At 39.1% G+C, this 14,855-nt stretch overlaps 1 protein-coding gene across 1 annotated transcript in view; it reads right to left on the bottom strand.

The window, feature by feature from the left end:
* LOC140165097 (uncharacterized) overlaps positions 1-12,985 on the bottom strand; it is a 34,751-nt gene extending 21,766 nt beyond the window's left edge. The window contains exon 1 of the mRNA XM_072188523.1: positions 12,842-12,985. Coding sequence (XP_072044624.1) covers positions 12,842-12,905 — 64 coding nt within the window. The 5' untranslated portion in view covers positions 12,906-12,985. The remainder of the gene's footprint in view (positions 1-12,841) is intronic.
* Positions 12,986-14,855: the final 1,870 nt, after the last annotated feature.

Here is a 14,855-nt window from a genome sequence, read left to right on the forward strand (position 1 = left end):
CCCCAAAATGACCTTCCCAAAATTTGACTCCAAATGTTGACTGTACCCACCAAGTTTCATGCCCATACGACAGTTTTAGTAATTTGACCTCAGATGACCCCTAGGTGACCTCAAAATGACCTTCCCAAAATTTGACTCCAAATGTTGACTGTACCCACCTAGTTTCATGCCCATACGACAATTTTTAGTATCTTCCCAAAATTTGACTTTAAATGTTGACTGTACCCACCAAGTTTCATGCCCATACGCGTTTTTAGTAATTTGACCTCAGATGACCCCGGATGACCTTCCCGAAATTTGACTCCAAATGTTGACTGTACCCACAGTTTCATGCCCCTACAACAGTTTTTGCAAATTTGACCTCAGATGACCCCTGGATGACCTCAGGTGACCTTGACCCACTAACCAATACAAACTTATGCTGGGGTCAAGATGCACCTAGTACCAGGGATCTGATGATTTTGTTTTTTGGGTGGATCACCACATAGGCATTTTACACATAAAATACACATAACCCACACACAACGCAATTGAATAACAGACCGGTACTGCACAGTGCCGCTGGTTACCAGTTGTTCTCATTTATGTAATCAGCAATTGGAGCCTACAAAATGTGGTGCATTTATAGTGTACGGTACTATTATGTGATATCGAGAATTGACACAAATTTTACGATAACAAAATCAGTCATACCCAGAAAGGATAAAATTCGATTGAGAAAATATTGTATGTGTGACTTGTTGTACTAAAGATGCATCCACCCACCAAGTTTGAGGAACATGCTTCCCCTACTAATAAGCTAGTGCTCTGACGATAACACTCCGATCGCCATGCAATCTAAGTTTTGTAGGCCAGTGGGACAACGGAATCACTACATGAACGAGCTACTACTACACTAGTCTCTGAGAAAAGAGGCAGACACAGACAAACAAACAGATTCTAGTGAATTCAATAGTGATGATCAGTTGTAGCAACTACAAATTTCGAACGTTTGTCAGGGGGTCAAACCCCCTCCATTTATATTTCCCCCACACTTTTTAGACAGACACCCTTTTTATCAAAAATTGAACCCCCACCCTTATGCAGTGTTTGTGACCAAAGCTTACAGCATTACTTTATCAAATTCGGAAGACTGAACATCGGCGCTATCGCCGTTTTATACAGTCACTTCCGGTCCATTTATCACTATCTGCGCCATCAATCCATTTCAGAATCCGAATTGATGCAGAATTTATCCTCATCTATCAAACACTCATGATTTTCTTATTCATCTGAAACATTTGCGACATAATATTGGCAAAACTGCAATCATCTTTCGAAAAGATACGACTTTAGATTGTTTACAGCATTACTTTATCAAATTCGGAAGACTGAACATCGGGCGCTTCATACAGTCACTTCCGGGTCCATTTTATCATTATCTGCGCCATCAATCCATTTCAGAATCCGAATTGATGCAGAATTTATCCTCATCTATCAAACACTCATGATTTTCTTATTCATCTGAAACATTTGCGACATATTAAATGTTGGCAAAACTGCATCACTGCAACTGCATCGAAAAGATACGACTTTAGATTGTTTATCATAAAGTAACACATGGGCAAATGGTAGAAGGCTGAGATACCTGTGAGATCCTGAATACATTCCGTCAGTCTATACTCTCTACACGGCCGCTGTGGTTCGGATCGCTCCACTTCTAGTGTGAGCGAGCGGGCCAAAGCGGCTGATGTAGAGACTGAAAATTATGTTCATTCATAAAACTCACGGCGCGTCGATTCTACTACAGGTGACGTCGTATGAATTGAAAACATCAGCAAATTAATTTTTGACATTTTCTTTCCAGATTTATGAAGAAAATATGAATGTTTTTCAACAGATCATCAAATTACTTTATTATGTTTTTTTTCAATTGGTAGCGTTACCCCTACGCTTTATAATTATATATTGCTCACACGCTTTTTAGAAACCCACCCTATATTCCTCAAAATTGTAATTTTTACAGATTTTCAGAATTCCCAACCCACGCTGTAGAAAGCGTGCCAGACAAACAATGATAATGAATAGCCAGATGTGACCTTCGCTGTCGAGACGTTGTTTTCAGGGTTGTCAAACCCGCGATTTGGTAACCCAATTAGGCGACTTTTGAAGATTTTCCCGGGACAATTTCCTGCCCCATAGAATACAAGGGACGCACCATTTGATACTCAGGGGGGTAGGAAGTTAGGGTCGGGGAAGAAGGTTTTTTTTGCCGCCAAAGGCGTAATATTTTTTATTTACCGTTGCGCCTTTGGCGGCAAGTTTTTTTTTTAAATTTCATGCATTATACACAGTTAGGTGGGGAAAGTATTTTTTTTTTTTTTTTAGTGTTGGTGGGGAAAGTTTTTTTTTTGCTCATGTAGTGGGTGAAGTTTTTTTTTTGAAAAACTTCCTACCCCCACCCTGAGAATCTAATGGTGCGTCCCCAAAGGGTAAAGAAAAAAATTGGGAGACTTTTCGATTATTTGACCTGCGATTCGGGCTGAATTTTTTGGCAACACTGGTTATTTACCGGGTTATTTAGCGTTCATTTAATTAAATTACTACGCCGCTGGTCTCTAAATATTTTGAAGTGTTGTCCCATGGTAACAAAACTCCCGAGAACTCAATAAACAATCTGGACAAAGGAATCATCCAATCACGTTTCTATCCATGTGAGATCACCGCAAAAATTCATGATAAAAGGTCACTTTCCCAAAGAAAAATAGTGCAATCCGTCAATTCCCGCCATGATCTCACAACTTAAATTACTCAGACCAAAATAATCTCTAGCGCATACAGGGAACCAAGCAAAGCGATAGAAATGACTTGTTTCTCATGACGACTTTTGACTTTTCTCACTTCAAAATAAGTACTTTCCCCACCCCAAATTCACTTCTAAAGGAGTGCAATCGATTGCTAAATAACTAAGCAAACCTTGGAACGTAATTTCAAAGCCAAATATCATAAACAAAAGAAACCTTAGCATAAAAAGCAAGAACGCAAGTGGCCAAAATATGTAGCAAAAATACAGTCCTCACTGACTACAATGACTAAGGCTCACTAGCTACGCTAAGAGCCAATAAATAAATAAATAAAATAAATTAATTAATGTTTAAAAACATTAATTACCGGTTGGCATACTGGCAAATATTTTGCTGGACAATACTTCCTGATGCGGATGGTCGAATAATTACTATCTCTGCGCCACTGTATCTCTGCCCATTGTGACATTCGTCCCCATTGCTCTAAATGGATTGAAAAAAAAAAGTTTATGGTACCTGACGTTCTACGGCTTTTTATAAAATTATCGCGGGAAAAGACCAAAATTGAAAAGAAATGGGGTTTTAAATTCAACTTTAGAATTTGAAAAGTAAAAATCACGTTAGGTCTAAGGCTGTGCTAACACTTTTCTTTGATGACTTTGACCACAAATGTTTATTTTTTCAAATATCTTAAAAATTCAAGAATCTAAGCTAATTGAACAGACAGTAGGTTTCTATTGTATCATTATCAAAACCGCGCAATTTAATTCTCGCGCAATTGACAAAATCTTCAAAATCGCGAAAATATTGACTTTTACAGTACCGTATTGAAGTTTGTGACTGCAATATAATAGATATTACAGGAAGTGTGTGTCTTCCAAGATTGTATTGATGTTCTGGACACGTCACACCGGAAGTGTGACGTGACCACACTGGACATAACCAGGAGCTATACCATTTTGGTCAACTGAACTTGACTCGTGCGTTCTTTTGGTTGACATAAATCGAACAAAATTTTCAATAACGGGTAATAGTAGGATTTCAATTTTTTATTAATGAAGTTATTACATGTAGTTTTGAAGAATGACAAAGTTGTTTTTGGAAACTTAGATGTTTGTTTCAACTGATGATGTACATGTACATGTACATGATCGCAAAGCAATTGACATGATTGAGGTGAGTGAATTTGTGAAGAGATTTCCTTGTTTGAGCTACGGGACGTAGCTTAGACTCGCTTGCCAGTCTCGTGTACGCTGTTTGTACACAGAGACTGACTTATGCCGTTTTGTGTGTCAATGGGATTTACACACTTAACATTTTGCGCAGCTCAAACATTTCAACAATTATTTTTGCAATTCAGTCAATTTATATGAAATTGGTACCGGTACTCACATATCTGATTTCCAAATTATAGTTATCTTATTCAATGTATCCAAGTAAATTAAACTTGGAATTTCTGATACTTAAAAGATAATTTCCAAGCCATCGACCCCCTACGTCCGACGAGCGTGTTCAGTGATGAAACAATGCAAGTCACGAGATGACACACCTCATTTACAGCCGGTTTCTGTTATCAAGTCATGTTCACGATACAGCCATGTTGCACTCTGAGGTCGAGACTAATCAGTTACTTCCGGGTCACGTCAATAACAACAAGTAAACAAAATGGCTGGGAAAGCTGAGAACATTGTGTCTTTAATTTAAAAAGTGTTTAATCGTGACGATCAGAAACCTCAAAAAACTTTTTTTGATCGCGCTGGATATGCTAACGATATACAGGTACATTGAAGGATATAAATTGGATGATAAATAAGCCAAATATTGCAAGAAATCTACTCGCTAGATTAAAGCCATATTATAACATTTGCTGAGGAAGACGCCCTCACTGAATTTTTAAAATTCCTTTTTTACACGATTAAATTGTACTTTATTAAACCAATATACCCTGCAAAAATCAAGACTCTAGGTGCTGTAGTTTTGTCAAAATCTGAGATTTTGAATAAAACGCCGGAACCGGCGCTTTATTATTACGATGGAATTATTTGTCGAATGCATACACGATGTTCATAACACACAGTACGCATTACACGGCGTCTTGGGACGGTGATATACACAACAAAGGGTCGTACCACAACATGACCGAAGGAGTGGTACGATTGGCGCATTACATTGTGCGCTGGTAGTAAATTCCAATTTTCTTTGCTTTGCCATAGTTGTTCGGCTCAAAAATAAAAGGGGATATATCTGACAGTAAAAGCTAACATTTTATGGCAAATAAATGCTATTGCTAATCTATTTTGTTTGAAAATGCTAATTAGCCCTCTGGCCATAGTATCCGTTTTTACTTCCACTAGGGCCAGAGGCACTTACATTGAAAAATTTGTTGGAGATGCTTGAACGATCCAGTACAAAAAATCCATGCTTGATCAAACCAATACAAATGTGTGTCAGGTCACTAATTAACATGATAAAACCCACTTGAGAACACACAATCGCCAGTCATTTCTAAAGATGCATTTATACTCAATCGATTTTGCAGAAATCTGAATCGCACGCATGATCATTGTACTAAATCGCCGTCGTATTTGCCTGCTGAGCATGCGCATGAATCGCTGTTTTTCAAAAGCGACACGTAGGCCTATATTGACACCCTCTGTCGGTCAACTTTCTCTAGAATTGCACACATAACTTGTGCAGTTAAGGGGGTACTACACCCCTGCCCAATTTTGTGCCTATTTTTGCATTTTTCTCAAAAATTATAGCGCATTGGTGACAAGTAAGGTATATTATAGGGGCAATGACTATAACTACTGCACTGGAAAGTTTATTTCAACACAGACAACAGTTGTGGAGTTACAGTCAAAAATGAGGGAAAACCAATATTTGATCAATAAATCAATAACTACTTGCCTTGAGTTGCTGAATTTTCATTGCAGTAGTTGTAGTCCTTGCCCCTATAATATACACATCTTACTTGTCACCAATGCGCTATAATTTTTGAGAAAAATGCAAAAATAGGCACAAAATTGTCCAGGGGTGTAGTACCCCCTTAACGACAATGATCCAGTCTGATGATGAGTCATAAGAGTTACAGTGCACTCTATTGTTATCTATTCCACAAATAAGAAACATCACAATATGTGGGCTCATTTTTGGGCTCTAAGGATGTAGCTGAGGAACTCTCTCAAGGACAGTTTGGGCATGCACTGATGATTTTAATCCCATTGTACCAGGGTTTGGGCGTGCTTGGATGATTTTAATCCCACTGTACTAGTCTATACTCACAAAGTTGAGGTAATCAATCAACATTGATCTCATCTTTTGGGTGGGTTCAAAATTCCCAGGGTTGGCAAAACCTGCAATCTTTATGGGAGTAATTTACTTAGTGCAAAAGTGGTCAAAATATTGCTCTGCAAAATGTCTTGATTTTCATGATTTGGATTTATCATATTGAGCAGCATTCTACTTGTGATGTTTCTGCACTGTGTAGAGAGGGTCTACAGCATCTCTGAGGTAAAACTGACAAATACAAGGTATATTTCTTGATGCTTGAAGTTTGGATTTCTTAAACGTACAGTGCATCCCTATGTACCGCTGCAAGACTTCAGGTCAGTAGATGTCATTATGTTTATGATAAAGACTGAAGTCTTGCTGGCAGGACTAATGATGAGTAGCCTATGGGTTTAAACACAGCTTTACACAATGACTAATTTACATAGGCACAAAAGACCGTGTTCATGTACCGTTACTCAGCCTATAGTACGTCGAACAACTGAATACAAGCACAACGTACGGACCAATATATTTTTGTAAACATTTTAGGCCTATAACAAAATGCAAGTTCGTACAAATTGTACAACCGTAGATTGGGGTGAATAGGGACAGTTTTGGCACTCTCTAGATTGTAGTTTTTTTCCTGTAGCCACATGAGCCAAACTTTTGAGGGCATATTATGTCCACCCATGATGCCTTTAATCCACTATTATAAAAAATTGAATATATGTGGGGGGTATATATTTTTTTAATAAAATTTTGGTGTCCCTATTGACCCCCGACTTCGGGGTCAATAGGGACAGCACTGGTTTTGATAAGGAAAGTACAACTTCATAGGAGTGTACTTGCATTTTTACCCCCACATGGAGGGAAAAGGGACACCAAGTGAGTTTTAAAAACAATAGAAACATGTCAAGGTAATTCATACCATCATAACTGATGAAAATCTGATTTCTTGACAACGTTGATCAGGCTCGTCAGTACAAGAAGAGGAGGGGTAGGGTGTGGTGGGGTACGGATGGCTGGGGTAGGGTTATGGGTGGTAGGGAAGTAGGTGGGTAAGGTAGGGTGTTAGGGTAGTGGGATCAGGGTGGTGGGGTATAAGAAAAGGTATCATGGTGGTAGAGGTAGTAGAAAGGATGGTGGTGGTGGAGCAGTAGATAGGGTGGTGGGGTAGGGGATAGGGTGGTAGGGTAGATGGGTGGGGTAGGATGGTGGAGTGCTGGGGTAGGGTGTGGGAGAGTGAGTTCTGGCAGTGGCATGATAGTATTAGGGGTAGATGAGGGTGGTAGCCTGGGTAGGGTGGTGTGTTAGTGGGGTAGGGTGGTGGGGATGGTAGGTTTAATGAGGCTAGTGGGGTCAGGGTGTGGTATAGTGATTTAAGGGTGGTGGTGGTAGGGTTAAGGTGGTGGGGTAGGTTCATGAGGGTAGTGGGGTAAGGGTGGAGCAGGGTAGGGGTGTCCCTATTCACCCCGTATTACGTGACTTTTACCTGAAAAATATTTAAAAAATTGTTATAAAAATTCCTGTCAGAATTAATAAATTATCTTTTAGAGAAAGTTGTAAGACCTAACAGGCTAGGTCCTGGTGAATTTCCAGCTCATTTTCTAAAATAGTGGCTGTGGGAGCAGGAAAGTTTTGACCACCCCATTTTTTAGAACGTTTTTTAGATAATTTTATTTTGGACACCCTGTATCCTAAATTTATTCTTTAACATCTGCTGAACCATTTTATAAACACTGTTTGATTGCTCTTTCAATATGTGGAAATTAAAAAAAAAAGTGTTAAAACCAAATGTGAAAAAATGAGATTTCAAAAACTTTTCTCATTTTTGTCCCTATTCACCCCTGCATCCCTATTCACCCCAATCTACGGAACTATAGTTTCTACCCTATGACCTATAAAACTTACCTGTTATCAAAGTGTCCGCAAAAAACTGGTCCTCGAAAGAATCTTTGATGCTGACAACTAAGGATATTCACGCAGGGACAGGCCAAAAACCTTACCTCGATCGTAAAATCCAGCCGATGCATGTCATAAATAATTCATTATTACATTGTGTAGTTGTCACTGATTGTGTCCATGTATTGATATTGCACCTGCAATCTCGCGCGAGAGCAGTTGTCAAGCTGAATTTATACTCGATCGCTGGATCCCCACGTGAATTCGCCTCTCGAAAACCTCTACGAGGTTGTTGCATCGAGCACGCGCTGACTGGCTTAACAATTATCAAAATAGTTTTGTAAACCAATCAGTTTAGACGTACTTTACTGGCGAGTCACATTAATTAATACCGTAAAAGGCCGTTGCGTTCATTGATTGGCTTACGATTTCAAAGAATGGCTTTTGCAACCAATCACAATACGGGTTATATGACGCCCGACGATGACGTCATGCCCCAGAGCCACGAGGCTGGCTTTTCTACAGAAGCGAGCGAGTGGTATAAAGTCAGTTTCACAGCTGTGATTTAATGGAGCACATCCACTATACCTGGTCTCATGTACCCATACCTAGTGTATGGGTACATGGTATAACCAGGCATTCAAACAGGCACGGAGAGAGCTGTCAAAGAGTGTATATTTCAAAACATGATAACTACACCAGTTATAAAAATTCCTGTATACCTACCACTTTCAACTTGCATTAAAAGTCCTTATTCCATGTCTGAAAAATATGATCCCCAATTTGTACTCACTTTGTTCAAGAAAGTTTAAATATCCACAGTCAAATTTCAGCTGTATATGTTCAATGTATATACTCCAAAACATAACCCCAAATCATGATTTCCAATTATTACACCTCAATACAGCCCAATGCAGTGCCAGCAATAAAAAAGTCACTGTGTGTCCACAGAGCATTTAATCCATAGCACCCCAATGTGTGCAGAATTAAGAAATGAAATGGCAACACTTTCTAAATTGCCAACATGTTAACTCGTGATTGGTTAATGCTTGAGTGGAGGGTATTTCAAGACATCATGCCATGCATGTGCAATGATGTGTGCATTCTTGCATCATTACCTGGAACATGTGCATATTATCATCATGATTTGAGGCAAAGTTCTTATTCTCTGGACTAGGTGGTATTGAAGAATAGGACAGCCAATGCAAGGAATGAGATGGAAAAAAACATCCTATCCTGCATTTGGGAAGAAGCCATCTCCCAATGAGTGTGGTTGGGAGTTGATATGGCAATTGGGAGGCTTGGCCAAGCACATTGTCATAAAGGTCAGAACATGCTATGATAACATCTCTGATCAATTCATGAAAGTTGGACATTTAGGAAGCTGCTGCTGGGAATATTTACATGAAATTGTCATTTTGAAGGAACATACATGTTGAAAATGGATTCTATAAATTCTTCACCATGTGCTCGTCAAGCTTGAGCAAACATGAAATGGTAAGTGAAACATATTTGGGAGAAAATTACAGGTACATCGAAGGTGGCATGTTTTGGTAGTCCATTGGGAAAGTGAATTGTATGATGTTCTGAACATACACATCCACAGCGCATTTGACAGATAAAAATTAAATTGGCAATTCTGAGCAACAGGATTCCATGAAATGGACGATTATGTAAGTTATTCTACAGGATCGGTAATAAATAACAGCTGGTCTGCTGTATTTGAAGTGCATATTGAAGTTTGTAAGTTTGTGACTTTGTATGTTTATTGCAATTGATATTATTATTATTATAGGAAGCTTAAATTGGCAGGCTCTTAAGGGCTGGGGTATGAACGTTTGGACAGTATTTATTTTGGGACATTAGAGCACATCAGACATATCGAATTGCATTCTGAATACGAAGAATGTCATTCTGATATCAAATAATTTTGATTTTTGAAATTCGCAATTTAATACACATTTTATGGCAAATCATTAAAATTGATATTTTTGATATTTAACAGTACTTGAAGTAAACTTTATAAATCTGATGATTTATACTTAAAGTGTATGTAGGTGGGATGAAAAGCCGACGATCAATTGAAAATTTTGACTTTTCAGTATTGAAGATATGGATTTTTTTCCCAAAACACCAAAACAAATTAGGTCTTCAAATCCATATCTTCAATATAAAAGGTCAAAATTTTCAATTGACGATCGGCTTTTCCTCCCAGCTACATACACTTTAAGAATATACCATTAGATTTATATAATTTACTTCGAGGACTGTTATATATATCAAAATTTGAAAAATATCAAATTTTATAATTTGTCATAAAATTTGTATTATATTGTGATTTTCAAAAATGAAAATTATTTGATATCAGAAAGACATGCTTCAGTATTCAGAATGCAATTCGATAGGTCTGAGGTGCTCCCATGTCACACAAAAAATACTGTCGAAACGCAATAAACGCTCATTTTGGATCCCTTAATGCAATGCCAATGTATCCGTCTCTTCCGAAAGTCATATACTGAAGTATGACTTGCCCACACAGGGTATAACTCAGCCAAACACGGCAGAGTAGGTCCCGGATGTTCGGTACATGTTCCTATCTCGTCAACATTATACCTTTCCAACAACGAAAGAGATACGAAAACGCGAACGTCTAATGCGAATATTGAAAACGTATAATAATCTCTATATTCTGTCGGTCGGACATCCGGGCTATCTCTAGTCTCGGGCCCAAACTGCATGTGGCTCAGGGTTTGTTGTGAACGACAGAAACCGGCTGTGAAGGAGGCTACTTAGCGATGTTGCTGGAGTGGCATTCAATTTCGGAAAAAACAACACTCGACCATGGAATTTAATTTTAAGTTTGTCAGTATTTGTTCGAGCATATTCTCTAACACGTAAATGCTTTAGCATTTACTGTTAGAGATGGCTACTATGTCATCCTTGTGCATAGTCCGGTTCATAAAATTGTACCGAACGTAAACATGCTTCATAGTTCACAAACACACTTCATAAGCGTGTCATTATAAGCTTTATTCTATTTCATGTATTACGCCGTACCTTTTTACATTTTCGATACTTACGATCCTAAAAATTGGAAGCAAATATAAGCTGATTTTTGCTGACTGCACAGCCGACGAAAAGATGGCAGAAATTTAACCTCAACCTGTAGGGGCATTTGACTCAGGTAAATATTCATGAATAATGACTGGGAGGTCATAGGCTAACAGATTCTATAGATGAGAGTATCTTTACCACGTGAGCTTACTTGACGTGACCTGACCTTAGATTGCTGCCCTCAGTCAGGCGGCGGATGACATGCATGATAGAGAGAGACGGCAAAACTGCTAAGCCGTATGCACATGATGGCACTTTCCACACAAGTGCGATGAATTTCGCAGCTGCCGTGATCACTGATACTGCGCCATTCAATTTGCACACTGAGTGATCGGAGCCTAACCAACACGGCGAATTACGCCAGAGTGACTCTAATCCAGTAATAATCAAATTTTACAGTATTTAATTAATTTGAAGGTTATTTTTGTAGGGTTCATTATCGAACCCCAACGGTTTCAGCTTGTATTAATTAACATAGGCCTACTTGTTTGTGATATTTTAAGCGTTTTTAAATTTCAAAATAATCCCATTCAATTACACGGCTGACAAAGCAAATTTACTGAATTTAGAGATTGCACGGCGTTCACCACCTGCATCTCTCTGACCTTTTATGCTGGTTTCATACTACCCTGCCGCTTGCCACTGAGCGGCGTGGCGCACGCGCATTGCAGACAAACGGACACAATAAAGGCTTGCCATTGGTTGAAACGCCCTGCCGCCGCAGCGGCAAGCGGCAGGAAAGTATGCTGGAGGCTTTACTTGAATTACTTCCTGACAAAATGGTGACGCTAGCCGATCGCCGGAAAATATTGGAGAAATTTCTCCAGAAATAGTAATGAAATATTTACCTAAATGCACCTGAAATGACACATAGTAGGACTGAGAATTACGTCAACAACTCGCATAGTAACAAATTGGTAGGTTAAGCTACGTACAATGAGGTATTTAGGGGGTATTTCAGAATTGCCTATTGTTATTACAATGACATTACGTAACGGTAAGCTTACGTAATTTGTTTACCGACCGATATTCGGGCAAGGAACACTAGCCACGTAATGCGAGGGCATCCGTGAGCAAATTCGTGGCTAGTGTTTCTCGAGCAAGTCAGTATATATAAACGGTAAATCAAGTAAGTTTCTTTCACTCTGAAGACTTAGAAACGTTTGTTTGATTCCACTGACTATTTGCGATTGAAATTTACATAACACCAATAATGTCTGACAGAAATCATTAGGGACTTGTTTTCACTCGAATATCATCAACCGGAAGTGACGTGACACGGACCGACAGAATAGCTCTAATAACGTAGCTAGGCTAAAAATAGTACTTGACCTGCTCTGACGTTTGAATTACACGGGTTGTTTCGTAGTATCTGTTTCCATATCATGCATATATATGGAACCAGACATACTCCCAAGTTCCAACCAGGTGGTGTATGACGTGCAGTCCCTAAATTCAGTAAATTTTCATCGTCAACCGTGTAATTGAATGGGATTATTTTGAAATTTTAAAACGCTTGAAATATCACAAACAAATAGGCCTATGTTGATAAATAATATAATATATAATACAAGCTAAAACCGTTGGGGTTCGATAATGAACCCCACAAAATTAACCGAGTATATGGAAAATGCCATACGGCCGGGCGGTTCCACGAGTTGCCGGCTCGATCCAACATGTATTTACACAACATCAAAATCATGCAAGGTTTCCGAATTTGGATACAGATTCCACTTCGGAAACCTGTAATGGCCTTAATATCGCATTACCTTTATTTTTCTGAGTCCTCTGTATTTCAGCCTCAATTTCTCCTATCTTTTCTAAAATACCCATCTTAAAATTGCTTTTATCTTTCACGGTAAGAATTAATTTCAACTTGGAAAAAAATGTGCCACTGCACTGCTGACAGCACGGTCATGTATTCCAACAGTTCAAGATATATATGAATAATTAATCAGGTGACGTATGTAATACGTGACGTCACCTGATTAATTATTTAAAACAAACTCAGAAACAGGCCCTGCTCAGAAATACTTTGGAAAATATGTAGGGAGGTCATAAAATTTTAGGAGTTCTGAATAGGGGGTTAAAAAGTGTTGGGTGTATGAACAGGGGGTTTAAAAGGTTTTTTGGCACGTAGAGGGGGTGCAAAAACTTTAGCGACATTTTAGGGGTTGTGCAATAATTATGTGCAGGCCTACCCCCGGGTGGTGAATTCTCAAAGCGCTCTGCCAAAATTGCTAGAACCCCCCCCCCCTTTGGCCGTGCCAAAAACTCTTTGGGGGTACTCCCACTTTGGAGGTGATGCGTATGGAGGGCTGTTAAGACCCCCCCTTTTTCAGCGCCGCTGTCACCCAAAGACCCCATATTTTTTACAAACACATTCTCTGTCACCTGAAGACCCCTTATTTTTCCATTTCATCTGTCTGTTATTTTTCAATTTGAACAGCAATTTATCACTGATTTTGTTACTTATTTTGAAAAAACAAAGAAATTAGAAGCCAATTAGAACTAGAAATCGATGTTCGAGGTTTCTGTGGCACTGTTTCAGCTCTCATCTAAAGGTTCCATTTAAAAAAAAGGTCATGTTCTCACCCAGTGACCCCTTATTTTTTACATTTCGCTCTCACCGAATGCCAAAAATCATGCTCTCACCCAATGACCCCATATGTTTTACATTTTGCTCTCACCGAATGCCCCTTACTGCGACATCGCATTACCTATTTAGCCTACTTACTGTGAAAGTGCCAGCCTTATACACCTAGGCCCTATATCCATTTCATATTGAAGTCCCCCCCCCCCCCCGGGAGGGTTAACTAGCATCCTGATGAGGCATTGAAGGTTAAGGTTTTAGAGCTGCATAGTTGGCAACCGTTTTAATCCGTGTCCAGTTGGTAAGCTTTGGTAAATAATGTCAGTGTATATGTGTACCTTTGTAGGTTCGAACCCTGTCGGTGCCTAGTACACTCTCTTGGAAAAATTGCTTGAAATTCCCCTGGACAAGTAAATGGTAATGAAGTCCTTGATATTCAACAGCAACGACATGGTTCTTAGAGTTCAAGAATGGAATGAGCTTCCTTGAAGATCATCCAAGGTCCAAAAGACTTGCTGACGTCACCACTAACGATATACGTGCTGGTACAGTGGCATTGATAATGGATAAAGAGCCAAAAAAGAAAGATGAGATAGCCACAAAATATGACAACTCTGTTGAATGTGTTTTCAACATTAATCCATTAACATTGGGTATTCCAGGGTGTCTTCTAGATGGGGTCCCAGAATCTTAATGTACAAATTTGACACCAATTGACATATTCAGGTCCACACCTTCTATGCACTTAGAATGAGGACCGAGGCAAGTTTAATCTATATGTGTCTAAAGGTGATAAAACATACATTAATCACTGGAATTACGAGAGCATTTAGTGGAAGCACCTGGATCTCCCACACCTAAGAAGATCATCACTCGGTCACCATAGTGCAAGGTCTTCATCGCTGTTTCTGAGATCCAGGGAGAGTCTTGATGACAGATCATTTGCCAAATGAAAGTACAATCATAGGCATATATCCAAGCCATCATGTGAAGAAGGTTGATGGTAGGAATGTGACTGTTCTCGGATTGTGTCCTGTACGCTATTCTTAGTTTGTCAAGCTGCCATTCACGACAGAGGGGTCAGTTAACTAAAGTAACCACATTGTGGTTCAGGCATGGCCTCCAGTTATTGAAACCTATTTTAGAATTTTAAGTCCTAGCTTCATAATACCAGGTTTGCTGGTGATCAA

Source organism: Amphiura filiformis, chromosome 11 (genome assembly GCF_039555335.1).
Source record: "Amphiura filiformis chromosome 11, Afil_fr2py, whole genome shotgun sequence".
In the NCBI taxonomy this organism is placed as follows: Eukaryota; Metazoa; Echinodermata; class Ophiuroidea; order Amphilepidida; family Amphiuridae; genus Amphiura; species Amphiura filiformis.